Genomic DNA, 23,246 nt, shown 5'->3' with positions numbered 1-23,246 from the left:
ATATTCTGAGAGCCGAGAACTGTCCTTTTGCCTTTTTAAAATCCACATTGACTCCACGTCTCTCAGGTTATTTTGTCTGTTTCTTTTAAACACTGTTCTCCCACCCTTCAGCAAATACATTTTACCAAAAAAATCTTCTCTACATAAGACTCATGTTCAGAGAACACAGGAGTCCTTGAAAGCTCATCAATATCAGGGCGCCTGGGTGCCATAGTGGGTTAAGCATCCAAGTCCTGGTTTGGGCTCAGGTTGTGATCTCAGGATTATGAGATTGAGCCATGCATCAGGCTCCATGCTTAGCAGGAGTCTGCTTCAGACCCTCTCTCCCTCTCCCTCCGCCCTTCCCAGCCCCCTAAAATAAATAAATCAATCTTAAAAAAAAAAAAATCTGGCCAGGATCAACATATGTCCTGCTCTAAAACTATACAAATGTTTCATCCCTATCCATACTTATATTTTAGTAAATTATCACTCTGAATGCATTTGACAGAACTTTGCACGAAGTTCTATTAATAGTTAACTAATACTGTTTAACTAGTAAGCATGGTATTGCAAATTAACCCCCAGCATGCATTTTGCTCACAATTTGACCCACTTCCTAACCACCTTGCTATTTTTTCCATATGAGATACTTTCCCCTGATCTAAGTGTTCCCTCTGCCTCTAATAATACGAGGATAGTTCCTTATATTATTCTATTCTGCCTAAGAAGAGAGGGACAGACAGAGGGAATCTGTGACAGTTCTAAGACATTTTATTTTGCTCATTCAGCTAGGTAGACAGTTATTAAAATCACCACGACAATCTAACGAGAAAGCACAGGGTAAATGGCCTTGCCTAGTATATAGGCATCTCCGGGAAAACAAGTAACAGCATCCAAATTTAAATGGAGCCCATGCTAATTGCTGTGACAGGGATCAAAGCTGAAATTCAAGCTCCTTAAACTTTGGGAAAAACTTCCCGAAAACAGAAAATAACTTGCTTATTCAATCTTGGCCAGCAAAACGTCAGTGAGTTCTTTGCCTTTCCTAGAAAATTTGTGCCTGGTATCTCCAAGGAAATAGTTACAAGCAAAAGGGACAAAGGAGTTTTTCTGAGAGTTTCAATCATCTGGTTCTACAACTGTAAACATCCAGGTTCCTTGTGCCTGGGGTAAAAGATGATACTAAATTAACTGTATCTTGTTTCTTTGGTTTGTTTGCATCTTAAATAATTTTATCTCAGGCTGCAAATACAACTTTGCATTCTAGGTTGCAAACACTGGATAACTTTATTACTCATACCAAGAAGAATACATGTACTTCATGCTCAGAGAAACTTGAGATAACCTTTAGCTTCCTCAGAGCACACTACAGGAAACATGTGTCAATGTGAAGCCTAATTTATAATCATCTGACTTAACTTCTCATGCTAATAAACTTATTGCCAAAATCACAGGCGAAAGAAATCATTCTGAGGCTTCCATTTATGTTTTAGCTGAGTAGTCTATTCATGCAATGAGGTTTTCAAAGCATCCTATTTTGAGGCACGATCTGAAACCACTTATCAGTGGAAGGTACTTTGGCAGCAGCATCACATGGCCAATGCCACTTCTACAGCATTCCTTATTTTTCAGGAAAGAATTAAAAGAATAATCATTTTCTTTAGATGTATCCTTAACAAGTTAAAAAAAAAAAGTGAACATTTGTGAGAATTCCCACCTTTGTTGTAAACTGGTGGAAATTTGGTGTAAAAAAAAAACAACAAGGAATATAATTTAACAATTGTTTTTTTGTTTGTTTGTTTGTTTGTTTTAAAGATTTTATTTATTTATTTGACAGAGACAGAGACAGCGAGAGAGGGAACACAAGCAGGGGGAGTGGGAGAGGGAGAAGCAGGCTCCCCGCCGAGCCGGGAGCCCGATGCGGGGCTCGATCCAGGGACTCCAGGATCATGACCTGAGCCGAAGGCAGTCGCTTAACCGACTGAGCCACCCAGGCGCCCAATTTAACAATTGTTATTAACATGGAAGTTTCTAAAGACAATGCAGTAGGCACAGAACTGTATGTGGTAGGTTATGTTTTGGGCAGTGGGATTAGAAAGAAAGTGGTGGGGGAAACTTTTAACATCAAGTATTTCAATAGTGCCTATTCTGCTTTGTTTTATAAGTATGTAATGCTTTTTATCTTATTTTTAAATTTATTTTTATTTATTTATTTTTGTTTTTAAGTAGGTTCCACACCCAGCGTGGGCCCCAACCCAGGGCTTAAAAGTCACGACCCTGAGAGATCAAGACCCGAGCTAGATCAACAGTCGGAAGCTCAACCGACTGCGCCACCCTGGTGCCCCTGTAGTACTTTTCAAATTAAACAACAAAGAATGAAGCTCAAAAATAAGGCAGCTCAATTCACAGAAAACAGGGCACTGGATGGTAATAGCACTGGGTAAAGAAGGTTCAAGGCAAAAACGAAGGGCGCACCATGATGAGGCAGGTCCCAGAGAACAAGGGCAGCAACCAGAACCTCCAAACAGACCGAGGCCTCGCCAGGCTGCCGGGCCTCTAACACCACTGGTGTCCCGCTCTCACTCCTCACTAGCCCCAAAGCTCTCGTGAGTCGCTCCGCCCCGGGGCTCTCGCAACCGGAAAGACTTGAGGCAACAATGTAGAGAGCAGCTCACAGCAGGAGCCGTGCCAGGCCCTCCGCCAGCAGCTGCTGAGATACAGGGAAGAGCACCAGAGAGGGAGCCATCAGGACATTCCCGGTTACCCCAAGCCCTTCTCTGTGAGCCCACGCAGAGTCCACGGGTTCTCTTGTGGTGGTTTCCCAAAGGGCAGTCCTGAAAGGATGACAAAATCCTCCTGGGCTCCCCCAGCAAATCCCTTCCTCAGCACCAAGGCACTGGGCAAAAACCTTAAATCTCTCTTCAGACAAAGCCTGTAAGACACAGGAGGTACCTGTGTCCATAAATCCGCCCAGAGTACAGCACTTTTATTAAAAATATGACACACACAAAAAATACTTATGTTCTACATGTAATACATAGATGTGTGTATGCATTTACATGCATTTGCCTGTATGCATATGCAAATATATAACACATATTCATATCTGTGTGTATATATTTGCAAAAATAATACCATTTAAAAAAATCAACCCATAAAGGAATGCATGGAAAAATATAATGATATAACTTTTCTCTCTTAAATAACATCTTCATCTTTTAAAAATCCTAAAATTAAATAACCAAACAATAAATCAGTAGATTAAAAAGTACTGTTTGTCGAGATCAACCACATTTAAAAGTTATCTACCTGAAAGTCATCATAAGGGAAGAGCAGCATCTCCCTTAAACAATCATTCAGGATCTGTGTCTTCTTCTGGACGATGACATTTTCATAGTCGAGTGGTTCGATCAGCTTTGGCTTTGCCTAAAGGGTGAAAAAATAAGCAACTGAAACATTCTTATAGATAAATGCAATTCCTTGAGATTAAAGAACTTTACACTATCTGCTTTTGCATTTTCCAACTTTTCTGCAACGGAAGTATGTTAATTTTGCTATAAGGAAGAATCAGAAACAAGAGATAAAAGTTATTTTCAAAAGAACAGAAGACACTTCCTGGTATTCTGTCTATCTGTAGTCCTGCTTATTTAGTTATTAAAGCACAAAGAAGGCTATGAAGTCTGATGGAACGTCCAGTCGTGTCCTGGGTCACCCCTGGCTAGGTCAGTCCCCATTCAAGCCTTAGGATCTGCCAGAACTGCCCTGCTTAGGGGTCCAGCCGTGGTCTGGTAGTGAGGGATGGATGTCAACAGCGGCAGCCTTCTTGGCCCAGGCTTAAAGCATCCACAGGGCTCACTATTTCATATAAGACTCTACAGAACTCTTCTCAGAGTATCAAAATACCCCTGTCTCCTAAAATGTCTATATACTTATTATAAAATACCTAAACATACAAAAATGTGAGCTCTGGGGGTGGAAGGATGGTATCACTTAAACCAGGGCTTGTGAGTGAACCTCAGCAGATAGGGATGACCATCAGACCACCAGAAGAAAGAGGCAATAAGCAAGTGGGAAAAGGAATGAGGGAATATGCCTTTTTTGACTATTTCCAAAGTTAGCCTTCGCAGTAAAAATCTCTCCTATCTATTGCCAGGCATTGCCATGGTGTTTGCTGATCACTTTCCACATGGAAGGCACTAACTGGGCTAGGTCAGGGAGAAAGACACCTATTCAACTATATCCCAGCATGCCAAGTGATAAAACAGGCATGCGCACGTGCACACACACACACACACAATGTTCTCAGAAGCAACTAAGTCCATATATCAATAATTCCTACAAGATTATTTTTTGAAACTATTAATAAAAATCATGATTACATAGTCTCAACATGTTATGTCTATTAAAATGACAATAAATATGTATGAAATATATTAAAGACATCTGGTACGTGGCATCACATTGGGAATTGTGGGTGAGGCTGCTACATGTTCCCCAAATCTCTCCTTTCCTTCTAGGTACAGCGGGACTACATTCCCCAGCCTCCCCAGGGTTAGATGTGGCCCTGTGTCTTGTGGCCAAGGGCAGGTGAGGGGAAGGAGTGTGGCCACTGCCAAGCCTGGACTGTAAAAGCTCTCTGCTAGAGGCTGAATGTTTCATCCTTCCAAAATTCGCACGTTGAAACCTAATCCCCAATGTGATGGTTTTAGGAAGCGGGCCTTTGGGAGGCAATTAAGTCATGAAGGTAGAGGCCTTATGAATTGATTAGTCATCTTATTAAAGAGACCCCCGAGAACTCCCTTCTGCCATGTGAAGAAACAGTGAGGAGAAAGCCATCTATGAACCAAGAAGTGGGCTCTCTCCAGACACCAAGTTGGCTAGTGCCTTGATCTTAGACTTCTCAGCCTCTAGAACTGTGAGAAATAAATGTTATTTAACCCTCCCCCCGCCCTTATATTCTGTTCCAGCTGCCCTAAGTGACTGAGACAGCCTCCCTCCCTTCTCCCCACTGCCAGCAACATGCACAGGATCCAGCACTAGACTCCGGAGGCTTGAGGAGAGGATAAAGCCCCAAGATAGGAGGCATCGAGATCCTGAACCTACCCAACAGAAGGCTGCCTCCTGAAAATAGGTGCTGAAATATCCGTGAGCAGGAACAAAAGCATCTACTGTGTTAACCACGGAGATTCTGGAGTTGTTTAAAGGGGTCATCAGCTTACTCTACCTAACATAAATACAAACGCCCATATTTAACTTCAATTACTTGATTTAAAAGTAGACTCTACAAAGATGTCTGGACATGCTAAGAAAAAAAATGCAATGACCAAACAAGGGCACCATTATTATAATCAAGCAAAATATACATTTATGGGCAGAGATAAAAATATACCCAAAAAATTAAAGCTATCATAATGGGAGTGTAATTTCTTCCTATAAGATACTCAGAATGTTAAATTTTTCTACATTCCAAAAAACGGTTCAAAAGTGAGAGAGATTTACACAAAGTATTTTTAAGGAAAGAATTGCCATAGAAAATTATAAAAATATTCTCCAAAATATTTTAATTCGACTTGAATAATGTGTTCCTTTATTTTAGTTTGTCACACTGTACATAGTGCTTTAAGCGCTTGTTGGCAGAACGGATAGATGTCATGATTAGTTAGGTCTTCCTTGGGAACTAGGACTATATTCCTAATAAAACCCGAAGATGCGCATAGCTTTATACAATGACAGAGTTCTGGATTCTGACAGCTGCACTTCTATTACAAAGAGGTCAGACAGAGAGATCCTGCAGGATGGGACAGACACTGCATTCTCCCCTGCTCCATACAGTGCCCAGCACATGAAGGCGACCAGGTAAGCTCCGAGGGGGTGGCCTGGTCCTCCACACCAGCCCTGGGCCCCTCCAAAGGTACCACTGGCTGTGTTCCTTTCCTACCCCTTCCAACAAGGGTCAGCAGTGCAGTCCCTTCGGGTCAGAAGGCAAGGGCAGTCTGCTTGTCCGAAAACTGTGCTACAATGTCAGCCCTTGTCAGAGAGGGTGCTGGAGGGACCTGCTGGGAAAGGCTCTTGTCTTAGCCTAGGATGTTTTGGAGTTTTCTGCCTTGCTCCTACGGCACAGCTCCCTCAGTAGACTATTCCTGTATTCTTAGAGCAGGGGTTGGCAAATGTTTTCTGAAAAGAGCCAGAGAGTAAATACTTTAGGCTTTTGCCAGCTTTACTGTTTACTAAACTCTGACACTGTAGCACAAAAGTGGCCACTGACAATAAATAAACAAATGGGCAGAGTGGTGTTAAAACTTTACAGAAACGCAACAGCCCGATTTGCCCAAGAGTCATTGGCCGATTTACGCTGTAGAGTTACCTTTGTCCCTTAGTAGTTAATCCCCTTTTACCAGTTTAATAATTCTTTACATTAATTTTCTATTTCCAATTAATTGATGTGTTTCCTGTCGCTGGGCTGATACACACAACATGTTTACACGTTCTTAAATGTATTTCATGATTATTTCTCACCAATTTGACTAAACCTAGATTGTTTAAAAGGTTTAATAAATGAAAACTCTAAAAACACTCACAGAAAGGGTGAGAATGGAGATTGGTGAGGGAACAGGAAAAGAGACAAGAAGGAGGTGGGGGAGGAAGAGACAAAAGGGACTGACACCCAGGGGTGAGGCAGGCAGGAGCAACAGAAGTGAAGGAAACACAAGGTGGAAGATAAAGACAGAAGAAGCAGCTACAGGGCGCCTGGGTCGCTCAGATGGTTAAGGTCTGCCTTCCGCTCAGGTCATGATCCCAGGGTCCTGGGATCGAGTCCTGCATCGGGCTCCCTGCTCCTTGGGAGTCTGCTTCTCCCTCTGCCTCTCTCTCTCTCTCTCTCTCTCTCTCATAAATAAATAAATAAATAAATCTTAAAAAAAAAAAAGGGGCAGCAACTACAAACAGAAAGGACAGTGGGCCCGTGGGAAGTCACACCTCTGGGTCTACTCAACTGGGGGTTAAGGGCATAACTGCCTATTTTCTACTCTTCTTTGAAAGGATGATTCACTGGTTACAGCTGTTTACTGTTCTTCAGCTTAACTAAGCGTTTCCAAGTGGTCACGTCAGCAGGGGGAAAGCCCACTAGGGTAGGGAACTGACCAGCCTACAGCGGTGACAGGAACGTCACACTAACAGCAAAATGAAATTAGTGAATTACCAGAGTGCCAGTACCCCTCCCCCAGTTTAGTAGAAAGAGGCTTAGCGTAGATCTGGCACATGGCCTTGGTTTTAAAGCCATCAACACACTTAAGTTTAATCCTTCCTGGGGTGACACAGCTAAAAGAGCCAAGTTCTTGATTTTCTATGGTCAAAAGCAAGATTTTGGGCCCAGAATTACCCAAATCAACCAGTGGTCATGGATGGAGCTGCTCCTAGGCCATCGGAACCACCATGTTTTGAAAACCTGAGAATTCACTGGTTTGTATTTTAAATATTCAAAGATGTTGTGTTTCCCTAAGCATCACGGGGACTCGGTCAGCTCCTGAGTCTGTAACATTCAGAACTTGCACAGGGCCTGATTATGCTGCTTTTATAGTAAGTGAAAACTGTAACTCAACCTATAGATACAACTTCTTTAGCTTTTGTCCTCATTTGGAGGTTAAATGTCCTTATTTACGAACATTTGTTTCTCAGGTTATTGTGAAATCTGACAGGGAGAGGATCATGGTACTTTCAGTTTATAAAAGTCTACAAGAATGGTTCTCAAAGTGGGGTCCTGGTAACAGGCAGCAGCATCACCGGAGAAGCTGATAAAAAAGTAAACTGAATCAGAAACTCTACAGGTAGGACCGGGGATCTGCGCTTGCACAAGCTCCCCCAGGGATTTCGATGTCCCAGGAACTGGGCTGGAATTTGTAAATTAGAGAGGGACAAGGAACATGCCCAGTGCTCAGCTTCTTAACCTCTCTGGGGTTACAGACCCCTCTAAGAACCTGGGCCCACTCTCCCCAAAAATGTGTATACATATTCCTTTCTAAAATTTTATACACAGTTCTGGAGGAGGGCTGTCACTCCTTGGAGACTAGCCATGGAACTGAGCTGAGGACATTCTGGACAGTGGAAGAGGATGGCTTGGAAACATTTAATTCAATATGGCGAAAGGTGCTGGTGGAAGTTAAATGCAGAGCTAAGGGAGGAGGCTGAGCCAAGTGCCACCCATGGGCTGGGACATTTCCTCACCTCACCACAGAAATGATGCCTCAAGGTGCTGAAGGAAGAGTGGGAACTCTTCAAGTGCGCAAAGTTCTGAACTCCCTAACCAACATGCAGCCCTCCTATGGAGGCAGCTGTGTCTCTAACCCCAGGACCAGGACAGAAGCAATGTGGCTCCGCTTCTGACACAAGCCTGCTCCTGTCACTCGCTCACACCTCTGCACCTGTCACAAGCCTACAGCCCTGCAGGCTGCTGACAAATGTCCTATTTTAGCAGAATCCTTCCTCTAAAAAACAACTCTCCCACAGGTAAATAAGCCAAAGGAGTGAAAGCAGAGTTGCTCTAGCCCCAGGACACAGTACTTAGCCCTGTACTAGGGGCGCACCTCCCTCAACCCATTAGAGATAGTCTTTCCCTTCTCTGACAGGGACACCCCCTGCCACACCCGCTTAGTAGCAGTCCTAGAGTGCAGTTCATTCAGCTGTGGGTTGAAACGACCTGTGCACAGCTTACCTCCTTGACTATTAGTGCCTTGGGACAGGGCTGGGTCTCCTCTCTGCCCACCCCACCCCACCCCCAGCATCTAGCCCAGGGCCCAGAGACACAGTGACTGTGCACAAAGCTTGGTGTCCTTCACTTGCATCGACCCCTGCCCAGGCCCCATGTCTGTGTAGAGTTCAGTTGCTGCTTGGCATCTTGGCTTCTTAGGAAGATCCGAAGTGACCATGGCCACTGTGTCAGTCCACCCAATGTCATGACTCATGTCACATGAAGTGCAGCATCAGGGGCCATGTTGCAATACAGGTGTATCTCAAGGGGTTTGGCCCCAGGACTACTTGGGGGATATTTGAAGTTAATTATTGCACAATCTGAGAATGCCCCAAAATTATTCAGCTCATATATGAAAGAAACCTAATAGAGGTCTTTTTCAATCCTAAAAATTTATGTGATGCTACCAAACATTATAAAACTAGAGGACACTCTCCTAAACTATGGTTAACAAAATACAGATGTTGACTAATGCTACAGGAAAGATTAAATGGTCTATCCTTGCATTAAAGAGTCATCAAATCAAACCATGATCATATGAAGAGGTAATAATAGTATGAAACCAAAAAATGTAGGGAAGAAAATATTACTGAGGTGTATCAAGAGATTGAGTCATAAAAATGTTGTTCTCCTGTATTTCTGATGTTTACGGTTTGAGTTAGCTTTTTTAAAATTTGGAATTTGTTGTGATTTCTTTTCAAATTCTAAATAATTAACTTCCATGCCTCCCTTTGTATTTATAATTTTGAATTATCTTTTTAGACAAGGCCCCCCCACGTTCTAAGCTTCATCACTCACAAAACCTGGATCTGCTCTGGTGGGGCCAGAGATACCCCAGAGATGTGGATCAACTCGAAGGTAGTACAGTACAGTAGTTAAGAAAGCTGAGCTGCACAGTTGTATGGGGCTGTTACCAGGCTCCGTCGAGTGCATGCATGTAAAATGCCTGATAGAGCCTGGAAACCGGTAAGCACATGATAATAATAGCTGTTGTTATTACTATTACAAGCATTATTATTATTAAATGTGTTGCTTGCATGACAGTGATTTTTTTTTGGTGGGGGAGGGGAGTGGTGAACGTCACACATACATTCAATTTTACCAATCTGTTTACCAAAACTTGCCTGTACTCTCCAAGAACATATAAAATAAAACAGACAACAATGGTAGGGGCATGCACAAAGAAGGGAACACAAAAGGCCAAACAGAGGAAACTGTATACTAACAGAGATGACACTGGAATTCAGGGACTGAGCCCAAAATAAATATAAATAGATGCTTACATTAAAAACTGAAGAGAGTATTGATGAAGCTTGTGTCAGGCAGGACAGAGAAGAACAGCAGTTGGGGGGTCAGGGTGTGTACAGAAGCCCTTCAGACCCACTCCCCTAGGGCACGGCCACGAGAGCAGCAGGACTCCAGATTCTAGAGGAGGCGAGAGCGAGCCCCGTGCTGCGCTGCTCACAGCTGGTTATGTGGGGTGAGAGTGGAGGCAGACTCTCCTGGAGAGTTTGGGAGGCCCAGCGCCCACAGACATTTTCATGACAATGATTCAAAACCTTGGCTTCCTTGCCAGAGATCCACAGGCAAGGCCTGAAGCCAGGGCCATGTGATCAGGACAGCGGGAAGAAGGAGCTGCATCTTAAGGGACAACATGGGTACAGGTTAGCTCCTGATATCATGGCCCACCAGTCCCCATCCACTGGTCGAAGCAGGGGCGGCACGGTGAACCCCGGTGATCCTGTGGCTGTCACAGGTGCCAAAAGGCATGATCCACAGTGCCCTCCCCCTTAACCTCCCTTTGAGGTTCTCCAACCTCACTCCTTCCTCCACCACTTGTTGCTGTGGGTCTGGCTGCCCAACATCCATGCAAATTGAAATTCCAGATCCACAGGCAAAGAGAAGCTAGGGAATCCTCTCTCTGCCAGGAAAATGAGATTCCTCTGGAATCCAGCATAGCTGGAGAGCATAGGCCCACAGGTGAGTTCAGTTCTGGCCAGTCACGTATGAAGCCTCAAAAACCACGGGAAGAGCTCGGCAGAAAGGCTTACTGATTTCATTGCTTTTCTCTCTGACAGGATAGCTTCCTGTGAACTTTCTAGTCATTTCTGGACTTTTGTGTCTCTGGTAATTAAATGTTAACACAAGCTCAAATCCTGAATACCACTTCTTGAAATAGCAAACTGAGGAAACAGCAACTCTTGGAGCATTCTATTTTAAGAGATGAGAAATTTATTGTTTCTGCTTATAAAGAATTTAAAACTTCCTTGATTTTTCTGCATGACTATAAAAGGTACTTGATCGGCTGAGATAAAAATTCTTCATGGAACTTAGTCCATTTTCAAAATGGTGTACTTCCTGAAGTTGCCAACAGGACCCCAGCACTGTCGCTGGGGAGGGGACAATGCAGCTTGCAACAAGAAGGAAGGGTCCTCTGAAGCCAGAGTTTAATCAGGGTGGCCCAATGAGCCTTCCTGTTGCTCCTATCTTACCCACGGCTCTCACTGCATACTCCCACCTGGAATTTAAGCGGTTAAATCTGGAGGGCGAATCCTCATTTTCCTAGAATTAGGGTGGGCACAGGAAATCAGCAGCTGCCTCCCCTCCTCGCATGCAAATGTTGTTAGCAGCTACGTGTTCCTTCTCGCCACAGACTTTTACTGAGCCTGTCCATATGCATTGTGATGCCAGGATAACAAGGACACAGCCCCCACTCTAGAAAGCTCACAGTCCAGAGGGGAGACAGACAGACGTGTGAACGATGAGAGCAGAATGACTGACAGCAGTGGGAACCTAGAAGTGGCATCTGACCCCGCCTAGAATGAACCTGCTCCCCCCCCCCCCCCCCGTGAGATTACAAGCTCCACCGAAGCAAAGATTTCCATTTTATCTACTGCTCCCTCAGCATCTAGAACAAGGCTTGGCATAATGTAGGCATCCGATGAATACGTGTTGGATGAGGGATGAAACCTGACAGTGTGGGGCACTTCAGAGCCAAGTCTAAGAGAGGAACCCGTCAGCCAGGATGCAGAGGGGACTGGGGATTCCTTGCAGAGAAAATGGAGACACCAAGGAACATGTTCCCAGATGGGAACCAGACTTTGTGGGGCTGACATTTACATATCTGGAAGGGGAAGGGGTTAAAAAAAAATACAAAATTTTGAATATAAAGTTAAAGTTGCTGGAGGCCTCCCAGGGCCCTGGAAGGAATCCTGAAACTAAAGAAAGAATCCTTAGCTTCTGGATAAATCCTCCTCTCAGCACTGTGAGTTCCGGAAGCAGCGAACAGTTCAGGATAGCTGGGGCAGAGCTGCGTAAAGGGGATGGGGTGCCAGGAGGCCAAGGGCTTAGGAAACCAGTCTCTAGGGGTGCTACAGTATCTCTGGAAATCCAGCGTGAGCGAGAAAACAACATTTATGAGAACTCCTTTCTGAAAGGGTACTCTATGTGGCTGCCAGGAGCACGTGAATAAGCTACCCGAGGTGAGCAATGGGGCTCTGCAATGGGCGTGCTGGAGAAACAAAGAATGCTTAACTGTAGGACCCTGCTTTCTCTGGACAGGTGGGCCACGCTGGAGTTGGGAGAGGAACGGCTCAATAGTCCCTGCCCCGTCTCTGCCCTAGGCAACCCTCAGTCTCTCATAATGAATCACTTAGCACTACTCAAAAATAATGATGTACTATACAGTGGCTAACTGAACAGAATAATAAATAAATAAATAAATAAATAGGAAAAAAGTAAAAAAATAAAATAATAAAATAAAATAGTAAACAACTGGGGAGCCGGGGTGGCTCAGTTGGTTGAATGTCTGACTCCTGAACTCAGCTTAGGTCTTGATCTTGGGGCTGTGAGTTCAAACCCCAAGGTGGGCTCCGTGCTGGGCACAGAGCCTACAAACAAACAAACAATATATAAATAAACAGTAAACGATTTGAATGGCATCTGTTTGAGGAGGTACCAATGACTGGCTGGCCTGGGGTGCCCGCGGGTTTCTGAGCCGCCTCTGGACTATAGCCTGCACTGGAAGAGGAGGCTAGAGCGGCGAGCGTGCCGCACCGTGACGGCCCTGAGGAAGCAAAGTGGTACAGGAAGAAGGGGGCTGAGCAGTACAGAACTAGGTCCTGTGCCATTCTCACCCGGGAAAGCAACCTCCCACTGCCTCGTCATAGACGTGCTCTTCTTCCCTCGACCCAGGACATTAAAACTTAGGAGATCAAAATATGATCACATCCCCTTCAGTAGTACATGTTCTTCTCCAGGGTGTTCATCAGTGTGTGTGGGAACAATGGCCTCAGCAGCTGTTGAGAAGCATGCTTGTTTAAAAGGAGCAGGAGGTCCGGTAGCATTAGAACTACGGTCTGCAAACATCGGAAGCTGAGATTATCTGGTCTAGCCCTCTCGTTTTACCGATAGGAAAACCCGGGAGTGTGGGATTTACGTGACTGTCCCCGGGCCTGGGGGGTGTTGCCGGCAAGCCCGGGCCTGGATCCCAGGTCTCCTGACCCCCTTGCTCTATGCTCTTCCCCTCTACATTTTGATTTTTGCACTTTCAATAACGGTGTGCACAAGCACGCGATACAAAAAACTGGAGGAAAAAGAGGACCTTATCTAACCTTGGACTGCAAAGCAAGCTCAAACCTGAGCATTCCCATATGGTTAATTAACTGGCGAATGTTTAGAAGAATGCATAGCGGACACCAAAGTCTCAGACATCTAAATAGATTTCTCACACTGAAGTGTGGTGCTATCCTCAGAGCAGGCTAAAAGAATGACACACTTGTGAATACAGTTCTTTACATTATAAACACTGATAAGATGTTGAATTCCCTTTTTATACAGCACTAAGAAAAAGCACTCAAATGAGAGGACTTCTCACTAAATGAAGATTTTATTTCATTAGGCATGTCAGCATTAGCAAAACTTGGACATTCAACATCAGTTTGATGGAAGGAAAAGAGTCTGGGTTTTGTATTTGTCAGTTTTATAAATAACTGTGGTTTTCCAAAAATTATTATCCCATTACTAAAATAAACAGAATTAAAGACTGTGAAAACTATCAAATCAATAGCATCCAGAAAATGGTATAAGAGACATGAAATGATGCAAAGTGAGATAATAAAGATAATACTAATTAACAAAAACCCACAGAGCTGCTTGCATTTAGTCAGCTGTGCTCAAAAGGGAGTGCAGAGAATGTTAATGAGAGAAGCCCAGACAGGGATGTAGGGGACTCCTCCACGCCCTGTGCCCAGCAGGCACACAAGAAAAGAGCTGAGTGGCATGGGGATCTCGTCCTTGCAAAGATCTGAAGGTCTTCTCCCTTGACATGGGGTATGGGATAAGAGGGCAAAGGAGGGTATACAGAGGACAGAGACAGAGAGAACAGACCGAGAGCCTGGGAGGCAGGCTCAGCATGTGCCTCTCACTTACACATCCATCCCAACTTCCAATTCTGCCTGCCATTTTTGCACAAGTATAAAGCAATAATGAAAGCAAAAAAGAAAAAGATGCACCATGGTAACTGTATAAATAATTCTATCTTAAATCTGTACTGTTGTTGGCTGATCCTTTTCCAGCCAACAATTTTTCTTTCCAGAATTTTTCTTGAAAGTCTTAATTCTTCCTATGTCAATAAAAGCTATTTTTGGAACTCTGAAATGAAGAGGTCGAGTAATTAAGCTAAAAGGCTCTAAAAGGCCCAATATAGTCAGATTTCAAAACAGCTTTAAGCTACTTATTTGAAGATGGAAGCAGGGATGGGAGCAGGGGAGGGAATATTCATAATACATATTTGGTTCTCAGAAGAGTTTCTGCATACCTCATCACCAGAAAGGCTGTTCGGGGACCAGCTAAAGGCAGCTGTGAGGAGTCAGGATTAAAATCCTGGTCCCAAAAACATTTACCATTGTTGAAGGCAGTGACAGGCAGATGGGAGTTCATTATACCAGTCCAAGGGTTCTCAAGGTGCAGTCCCAGACCAGCAGCTTCAGCATCATCTGGAACTTGTTAGAAATGTAAATTCATCCCAGACCTACTGAATCAGATATTTTGGGGATGGAGCCTAGTAATCTGGGTTTTTAACAAAGCCAGGTGATTCTGATGCTCAACCAAGTCTGAGAAACCCTCTACTAGTTTACTTTTGTGTATGTTCGAGAATTTCATATTTAAAAAGTATTTTCAGGAAATCCTAGCTCCAACTGCTTATTGGCTCTGTGGCCTTGGGGAAAGTTACATCTCCATATCTACATCAGAAAATGGGAAAAGTAACAAGTTCTCTATCATCATCACACGGTTATTGAGAAGTTTCGACATACAGTGCCTATTCAGCGCAGGAATGAAATGGTGGTCATGGGGATCATACAAAGTTATGTCATCTGGACACAAGAAAACTTTAGAGCCTACAACATACAGTACACATGCCTTTGCTGGATCAGACACACATTATCTCACGAAACCTCCCCCCAAATCTGTATGTATCATCAGCATTTCACAGATGAGGAAATTGAAGCTCAGAGGGGCTACATAAATTAGTGAAGGTCACACAGATGGTGACCATTGGATCTCCTGGCTCCAAGCCCAGGACCCTTCCCCCCTTTGTTCACCTAAGTCTGCAATAAGCACGATGGAACGTCAAAGTTCTAGAACAGGAAATGCCTCCCCAATGTCTCCACTTCCCTTTGTTTGACAACTGCACAGCACCACTCCACACTCTGATGCTTCAGCCACCACATCTCCAGGGAGGACAGAGGTCTGAGGCTTTCTGCCCAATTCTGGGCATTGAACTGCCCCCGGTTCCATGATCTCACCGAGGGAGAGATAAAAGGCAGAGAGTCTTTTCATGAAAAATACTTGTTTTCAGTCTCAAGAATATTAAAAATCATACCCCAAAATACTAAATTTTCCTGAAGAGCCAGGTTTGAATGCTGGGACATATATTAATGTCATTAGGTAGTATTTAATATACTTTACCAATAAACAGTTTAAGGATCGTATTTATCAGGAAAGTCCAACTTTACACTTAGATCATGCATTTTTCCTCCACAGTGTCACAAATACAGTACCCCATCCAATGACTCACCCCCCAAACAACAACTTTCTGGTTTGAGGTGTATAAGCGACAGAATACATAAGTCTACAGATCTGCACTGTTCAATACAGTAGCCACCAGCCACGTGTGGCTATTCTGAATTCAGAAATGCTACAGGCATAAAATTCCAAAGATTTAGCAGGAATAAAAGAATATACAATGCCTTGATATTTCTATAAGGATTAAATGCTGAAATAATATTTTGGCAATAATGGGTTAAAATTACATTATAAAAATTAATTACACCTATTTCTTTTTATTTTAATTTAGCTACCAAAAATTTTTAAATTACGTATGTAGCTCATGCTGTATTTCTATTAAACAGTACTATTATAGACTGTATGAAACTTTAACATACAGGTAATTTTTTAAACTTCAAGGCAAAATAAAGGACAAACCACTTCCTGAAACCATTACTTGGGGGGAAAAGACAGATTTTTGAAAAAATACCATCCCACATTAGAGACAAAACAGGTCTAGTCTTGGTCAAGTAAAGGAGACAACCTGCATTGTTCAGTGTTGCTAACAGACCCCACCTTTCCCATCTTTCCTATCTTTCTCCCCCAGGAAGAGGTATCTTCCTTGCCCTACACCTTATGGGTCTCCATTACCTTTTCCACATATAGTCATGGGATGCTGGTACTAAGGTCACACAATGATTTTTTCCAAATGTACTACAACCATAGAAGGTGAATGGCTGACAAGAAGTGGTAGAGGTAACAAAAGGGTACTGGGTAAGAGGAAGAGAGAAAAGGGTTTTGACTTTGTTCACCTAAGTCTGCACTTCTGTACTCAAGTAAGTACTCACATAAAATGCTGTTTAGCATTTTAGATCAAAAATAACAGAAACACAGCAAAGTTTCAGGGTATAATACCCACATCCTATTTAGTCAAGTAGCTTCCTCTAGGTGCACCCCTTTTTACTTTTGGCCATTCAACTCATTTGGATATTGGTTGGCTAAACCTTTGAGGGGGGAGTGGAAAGGCTGAGGAAGAATCCACAGACCCAGGCTCTCCTGGAGGGCCCTTTCTGCAGCCCATTCTTTGCCCATACATTCCTCAAAGAGTGACCAGGACCATGCCAAAAAGAACAAAAGAGGTGGCGGGTAGGGGGGAGCACTGATGTTATGTCAGAGATGGAATACAAAGAAAACAAAACCACTCACGGTTCCCACTGGGGCATAAGGCCACCCCCCCCCCCCCGCATTAGTGACGGAAGCTGGAATATAAGCCTTAGCTACAAGATAGTAGAGCTGTGTAATAACTGACTGTGCTAGAATAACAATGCCATGATGGGCCACAGGAGCATACGGCCTGTGGGAAAATGTGGGCAGAGGGTTTCAAAGGGCTTCTTGGAGGAGCTCGCATGTGAGCTGGGACTTGAAGGGCAGACAGAAATGGTCTGGCAGTGAACCGTGCCAGGCACAGGAAGAGCTGTGCCAGGTAGGAAAGCGCCCTCAGTCAAACAATACGGGGCCCGGTCGGGATGCATTTGGGAAGGTGTGGGAGATGAGGCCAGCAAGCCACTTCAGGGCTGGCCTCCAAGGATCAGATAAGCCATGCTTTGCCTTCTCTGCAAAGCGAAGTTATAAAAGGACTTTATCTGTGTTTGGGAACGAGCAGTCTGGCAGCATGCTGGAGCACAGCTCAGAGCAAGGGAAGATTCACTGTGGTAAGCTGACGGGGGCAGTCTAGATAACCTTTGGAGATGAGCTGTCTAGAGGGCAGTCACTACCACTATCTCCATCTGATAGAAACGCAATCTTGGCTTGGAAATGTCAAGTAGGTTTAAAAGACACAGAACCCAGGTCTCATGACTGAGTATAGGGCTCCTTGCATCACTCACTCCTGCTTCTCCCTTGGTAGTGACAACTCTCCATAGCAAGGAGATCCCAGAACAGAACTAGGGCCTGGCTCCTCTCCGAGAACTTGGCCAAACCCTCAGAGATCCACTGGTAGGTAGTACATACTCTTGTCTGGAAAGTGAGTATTAAAACTTCTAAAGCCTCAAAATGTTACTCTAAGAGAAACTTAGAACTAGCTATATCACATTACAGGGATATTTCAAACTTCTGGAAGGTTGAGGATAAACTATAATTTCCCAGCCTTCTTGGTTCTAAAATTATACTCAGAGTGATATGTCATCTGTAGGCTTGTCAGGCCTTTGTGAGTCTCCTGCATAGTTCTCCCTGCTAACTCCAAACTCTGCTGCCACTTTTATTTATTTCCAGGCTGGCCAACCCATTTCACTCACCTTACTCATTACATTGGGTGGCAATCCAATATCCCCTATTTTGTAGCTCCTACAACTCAAAACCCAAAAGATTGTGAATAAACTAAACATAGAACCTGAAACTAAAACTCCAGGGTCTTGACCTGACTCCATCACAGGTTATTCTGGGATCAAAGCTAATAACCCTGAACCATGGAATTTTAGCCCCAGAAGAGAACTTAGAGATTATTTACTACATGCTTCTCATTTTACAAATGAGAAAACTACTGAAGCCAGGGCTGGGGCAGGGGAGGGGAGGGAAGGGTGATGATCAGCAGGGATTGCAAGGCAGATCTGGGACCAAAAATATGTCTCTGGTCTCCAAAGGGATTTCTGTTAGACCGCCCAGGCCACCTGCTACCTGTGGCGTAGTTCGGGGGCCTCTTACTTCACCACTACCTGTCTAAGAGCACGTAGAGCAAATAGCAGCCTCCTCTAAACACAACAGGGACCACTGTGCCCAAGTTAGTGGTTAGGGAATAAGCGTTTCAGGGTCATCCTGGATCATGCTGTAAATTCATTAAAAAATAAATCTAGGGAAGAAAATAAGATGTCTCCAGACTCTGAGATATTCCATCAGCCCATACTCCTATATAACCTCCTGGAAAGATGATAAAATGTGACACCCAAAGTAAGAAAGACTCCCAGCACCAATGAATCCTCTTTTGTTTGTATTTCCAACTCCTTCAGGCCATCCCTCTTTCTATGCTACTCAACTGCTGCTGTTCTGTTACTTATAAGTTGGTCTTTCTCTAAAAATTTCTAAATTTTTAAAGGGCAAGGAGTTTTTCAACCTTTCTTTTTCATCTTTATAATACTAATGCTAAGTCCAAGCAAATATGTTCATATTTGTTCATGAACTGTATGTTAAGTGTCCAGGTATGGGTTTTGGAAAATCTGACTGGAAGCCAAAAATCCCTGGCTCTGCCACATACTAAAGATGTAACTTTTACCAAGTTACCTAACCTCTCTGTACTGTGTCCTCATTTGTAAAAAGGGAAACAATAATAACACTTGCCTCCTAGAACTGTGAGAATTGAAATAATCTAACAGGCTTAAGACAGTGTCTGGCACAGAGCGAGGTACTATATAAATATTTTTGTTATTACTCCAAAAAAACGAAAGAAAGCAATTGGCATTACCTTGTCAAAAAACAAAAAACAAACAAAAAAAAACAGTGATCAGCCCTTCTGCCTCCCTGTTGATCAACGAGAGGAGAAAGCAACACACTTGAGCTGGGTGGGTTTTCATGTTCTATAGAAGCAAGAATCCCAGAAAGCGGCTCTGGGTTGTAACGGGTAGTGACACGGTTGTGGAAGTCCCTTCTCTGGGACAGTTTTCCATGCCTGCAAGGTTAGTCAATTCACCCCAACTTATCTAAGCATGCACTCCCCAAAGATTCCTTCCACTGACAGCACCACAAAAATGTGTGCACCTTTGGGGGACTCATTCATGCAAACTGTTCATATGGACGGTCAGGGGCCCTTGTGCCTTCTGTAAAGCAGGACTGGGCCTGCTTTGGACGCTAAAAATTTGAGAACATGTCCTTGCTGGAACTGATGATGATTTAAGTGTTGTCTGCCTAAGTGGAAGAGAATGGATGAGATTAGCACTCACTGTGCCTAATAAATACCATGTGAGAGACCCTCATTAGCCAGACCTAGCGGCTTGAGGAGAGGAAGGGTGTTAGTAAGTGTAAGTCTGGCAAATCTCAGTGCTTATAAATGTGGGTTGAATGAAAAAACAAACAATCAAGGGGGAAAACCAACAAGCATAATGAAGGCTTATGGCCCTGAATAAGTAAACTTTCCTGGTTTTATCACCTGGGAATATTTCACTACAGAAAGCTTACAAGAACTTTCCTTCACCACTCAGTATTTTAAAAACAAAACAAAACAAAACAAAAAAAACCTACTTATTAAATATCACCAATGTAATTAATATCATTAATTATTTCTAAAGGTATCTATAGGGATGCCGGAAAACCTGCAGGACCAAAGGGCTTTATAAGCATAATTTAATTAACTCAATCACAGTCATCTAAAGTTTTATAGGATATACACAACCACATGATCATTGCCCATAACCTTATACTTCAGGGTTTGTGTCTTAATTCACTTCTTTGTCTATTTCTAGAGCAAACAGAACTTCAGGGAGAGAAAAGGGTTTCCCAGGCAGCGCTGCTACTTGTCCCACCAGAAGCCGGGTCTCCTACCATCACTATACTTTGCCACAGGTACTACCTCTCATGGGGCCTTTAGCTAATCATGTGTTCATTCAAAATATCAAAATCAGAACTCAGACTCAGTTTTTACCACTTGAAAATCCCACAAAAATAGCAAGGAGAAAAGGTGTCTAAAAAAAGAAACTTTTCAGGGTGCCTGGGTGGCTCGGGGGTTAAGTGTCCAACTCTTGATTTGGGCAGAGGTCATGATCTCAGGGTCATGAGATCAAGCCCCTGCCTCTGGCTAATGATCAGCAGGGAGTCTGCTTGAGATTCTCTCTCCCTTTCGCCTGCCCCCGCTCACACTCACTGGCACATGTGTTCACTCTCTCTCTCAAATAAAATAAATCTTTAAAAAAAAACCTTTCAAAAAATACCTAAGGAGTATATTCTAACACATTAAAATTCAGCTCTTCTTTATCTTCACATCTTTCAACCTTCCAAATTCCCCAAATCAGACCTGTACTACAGTCCTCGGATGCCTCTTGAAAATAACCCAATGAAAGGGCAACACAAAGGACATCTACCCCAGCCATTTCTGACTCTGAGGCCATACCTTGTTCCTCTAAATTGCTGAGAAATAACAATTAGAATAAATTATTTCCAGGAATTTAGAGTTTGGGGGGCAAAAATAGGTATTCAAATGTAAGCAGGGTAACTAACCTGTAGACATCAACAATATCCTGATTGTTCCCCTGTTAGTCATTCACAGCCCACAAAGTCATTTTTCAATGGGGTTGGCAGTGAGCCTGGCTGGGCATGGAGAAGTTTCGCCATGCACGGCCTCCCCTGCTTACTGTCAAAATGAGGGGTCAAGACCCACCTATGAAGGTGCCTGTAAGTTGAACTCTGCAGCCTCTGAAACTTCAGAATGTCCATACACAGACTTCTCTAAGAAACATTGGCTTTACCTAGCACCCAACAAGCAGCTGCTGCTCAGGGAGACCTTAACCGTTGTCCTGGCAGGGGAGAAAGAAACAGAAAGAGACTTCTGGGCGCCTGGGTGGCTCAGTCGGTTAAGCGGCTGCCTTCGGCTCAGGTCATGATCCCAGGGTCCTGGGATTGAGTCCCGCATCGGGCTCCCTGCTCTGCGGGGAGCCTGCTTCTCCCTCTCCCTCTGCCTACTTGTGTTCTCTATCTCTCTGTCAAATAAATAAATAAAATCTTTTAAAAAAAAAGAGAGACTTCTGATCAAAATTTTAGAGAACAAATACTGACTTGCATTAAGTGCTTTAAGATATATTTATAGTTACTAGTAAGTGCACTGTTAGTCATCCACAGCCCACAAAGTCATTTCTCAATGACCATACATTGTACTAATTGCAAAGAACTGGAAACAAATTAAATAACCATCAAATTACAATACTGCTATAAAATTGAATACCATACAGCCATTAAGAATAATGACATAAATCTAGCTACGATGACAAAGAAAGATGTTTTTGATATGTTCTGGGAGAAAATTAATGCAGAAATCTATAGTATAGTACATTTGCCAAACACACACACCACAGTAAGTTATATTTTTATATGCACAGGAGAAAGTCTGAAAGTATATACTATACACCAGGGGCACTTGGCTGGCTCAGTCAGAAGAGCATGCAACGCTTGAACTCAGGGCTGTGAGTTCAAGCCCCAGGTTGGGTATAGAGATTACTTTAAAAAAAATAAAAACGAAACAAAAAAGAAAGTGTATACACCAAATAACTAATTTTGGACACTTTCGGACTACAGGTAAGGGCACTTTATTTTTCCCTATTTCTACACTATATTTATTACATGCATTCATTACTTTTATGCTTTCTAAACTATGTAACATTTCCCCCGAGGACTGATTGTGTACATAACTAAAATCAGCAAAACTTGATTTAAAAATGTTACCTCTTGAATAAAGTAAGTTACTTACATTTAAATGTTACAAATGTACTCTCACCAAGGACCTGGGCTGCTGACAATAATAAGGGACAGCACTATAACAAATAGATCTCATGACTGTGCTGGCATACTTTTTAAAAATCATCTTGGAAAAAAGGCTATATTCCAAGCAGTTTATTGAATTCTCATTTGCTGTGAACAGCGACAATCACAAGTAAGAATATCTGCCCTGGACAGAGGCCCTGCTGAAATATCCTTGCTTCTCTTATCCATTATTAGCTCTTTTTTATCCTGCTTCCCCCAGTGGAAGAAGAGAAACACTATCAGATAAGAAAAAGCTTCTCGGTGTGTCACTGCTGCCTTCACCTTTCTCTCACATGTGTCCCTGCAGATGCCCGGAGCCAAGCTCTCCACGCCACCAGCAGCTTCTGGACCCACGAGGTGCAGCTGCAGCCGGCACAGCCTCATCCAGGACAGTGGAAAAAGAATTCCCTGTGGACCTGCCTGGGGTGAGACCGACTGAAACAAATAACTGGGACATGAGCTGTTGATGTTTTGAGCAGTAGAAAGAGAAGGAAGTTTTTGTTATTTTTTTTTAAGTAATCTCTATGCCCAGCGTGGGGCTCGAATTATGACCCCGAGACCAAGAGTCACATGCTCTACAGACTGAGCAACCAGGTGCCCCGAGAAGGAAATATTTTAAAAGTCACTTGTGTGATTTAAAAAAAAAAAAAAAAAAAAATCACACAGCATCTTTCTATAATGTATTTAAGCCTCTGGATAAATATTTTTACACATCTGGAGAAACACTGACAAAAGACTTTTAAGAATATTCACAAGGGAACCCAAACCACACAACTTCCTCCAAGAAATCCTAAGTTACATCAGCTAGGAGCTTTAACCAGTTAAATCTACACAGCATGGAAGGGGCTCAAGCTACTCAATGGATAAATGAACTATTGTGCTAGCAGAAAGGAATCCAAGATAATGAATAACATCTCTACACAATATACCAGGGGGAAGAAAACTAAATCACTCGGATAAAAATCTGCAGTGAAAAAAC

General features: G+C 43.2%; 1 protein-coding gene across 9 annotated transcripts in view; it reads right to left on the bottom strand.

The window, feature by feature from the left end:
- The window catches only part of DOCK9 (dedicator of cytokinesis 9), a 326,271-nt gene that overhangs the window by 200,554 nt on the left and 102,471 nt on the right, over positions 1 to 23,246 (bottom strand). For all 9 annotated transcript variants that reach the window (XR_010409934.1, XM_045869641.3, XM_045869646.3 and 6 more), the window contains exon 2: positions 3,292 to 3,408. Coding sequence is in view for 8 of the 9 variants with exons in the window: in XM_045869641.3 (XP_045725597.1) it covers positions 3,292 to 3,408 (117 nt within the window). In the remaining variant the exon portion in view is untranslated. The remainder of the gene's footprint in view (positions 1 to 3,291; positions 3,409 to 23,246) is intronic.

The sequence above is a fragment of the Mirounga angustirostris genome, unplaced genomic scaffold (genome assembly GCF_029215605.1).
Source record: "Mirounga angustirostris isolate CCGP_5_RB_7025 unplaced genomic scaffold, mMirAng1.0.hap1 SCAF_3, whole genome shotgun sequence".
In the NCBI taxonomy this organism is placed as follows: domain Eukaryota; kingdom Metazoa; phylum Chordata; class Mammalia; order Carnivora; family Phocidae; genus Mirounga; species Mirounga angustirostris.
The sequence above is the reverse complement of the archived record's forward strand: the minus strand, read 5'-3'. Positions and strand labels throughout refer to the sequence as shown.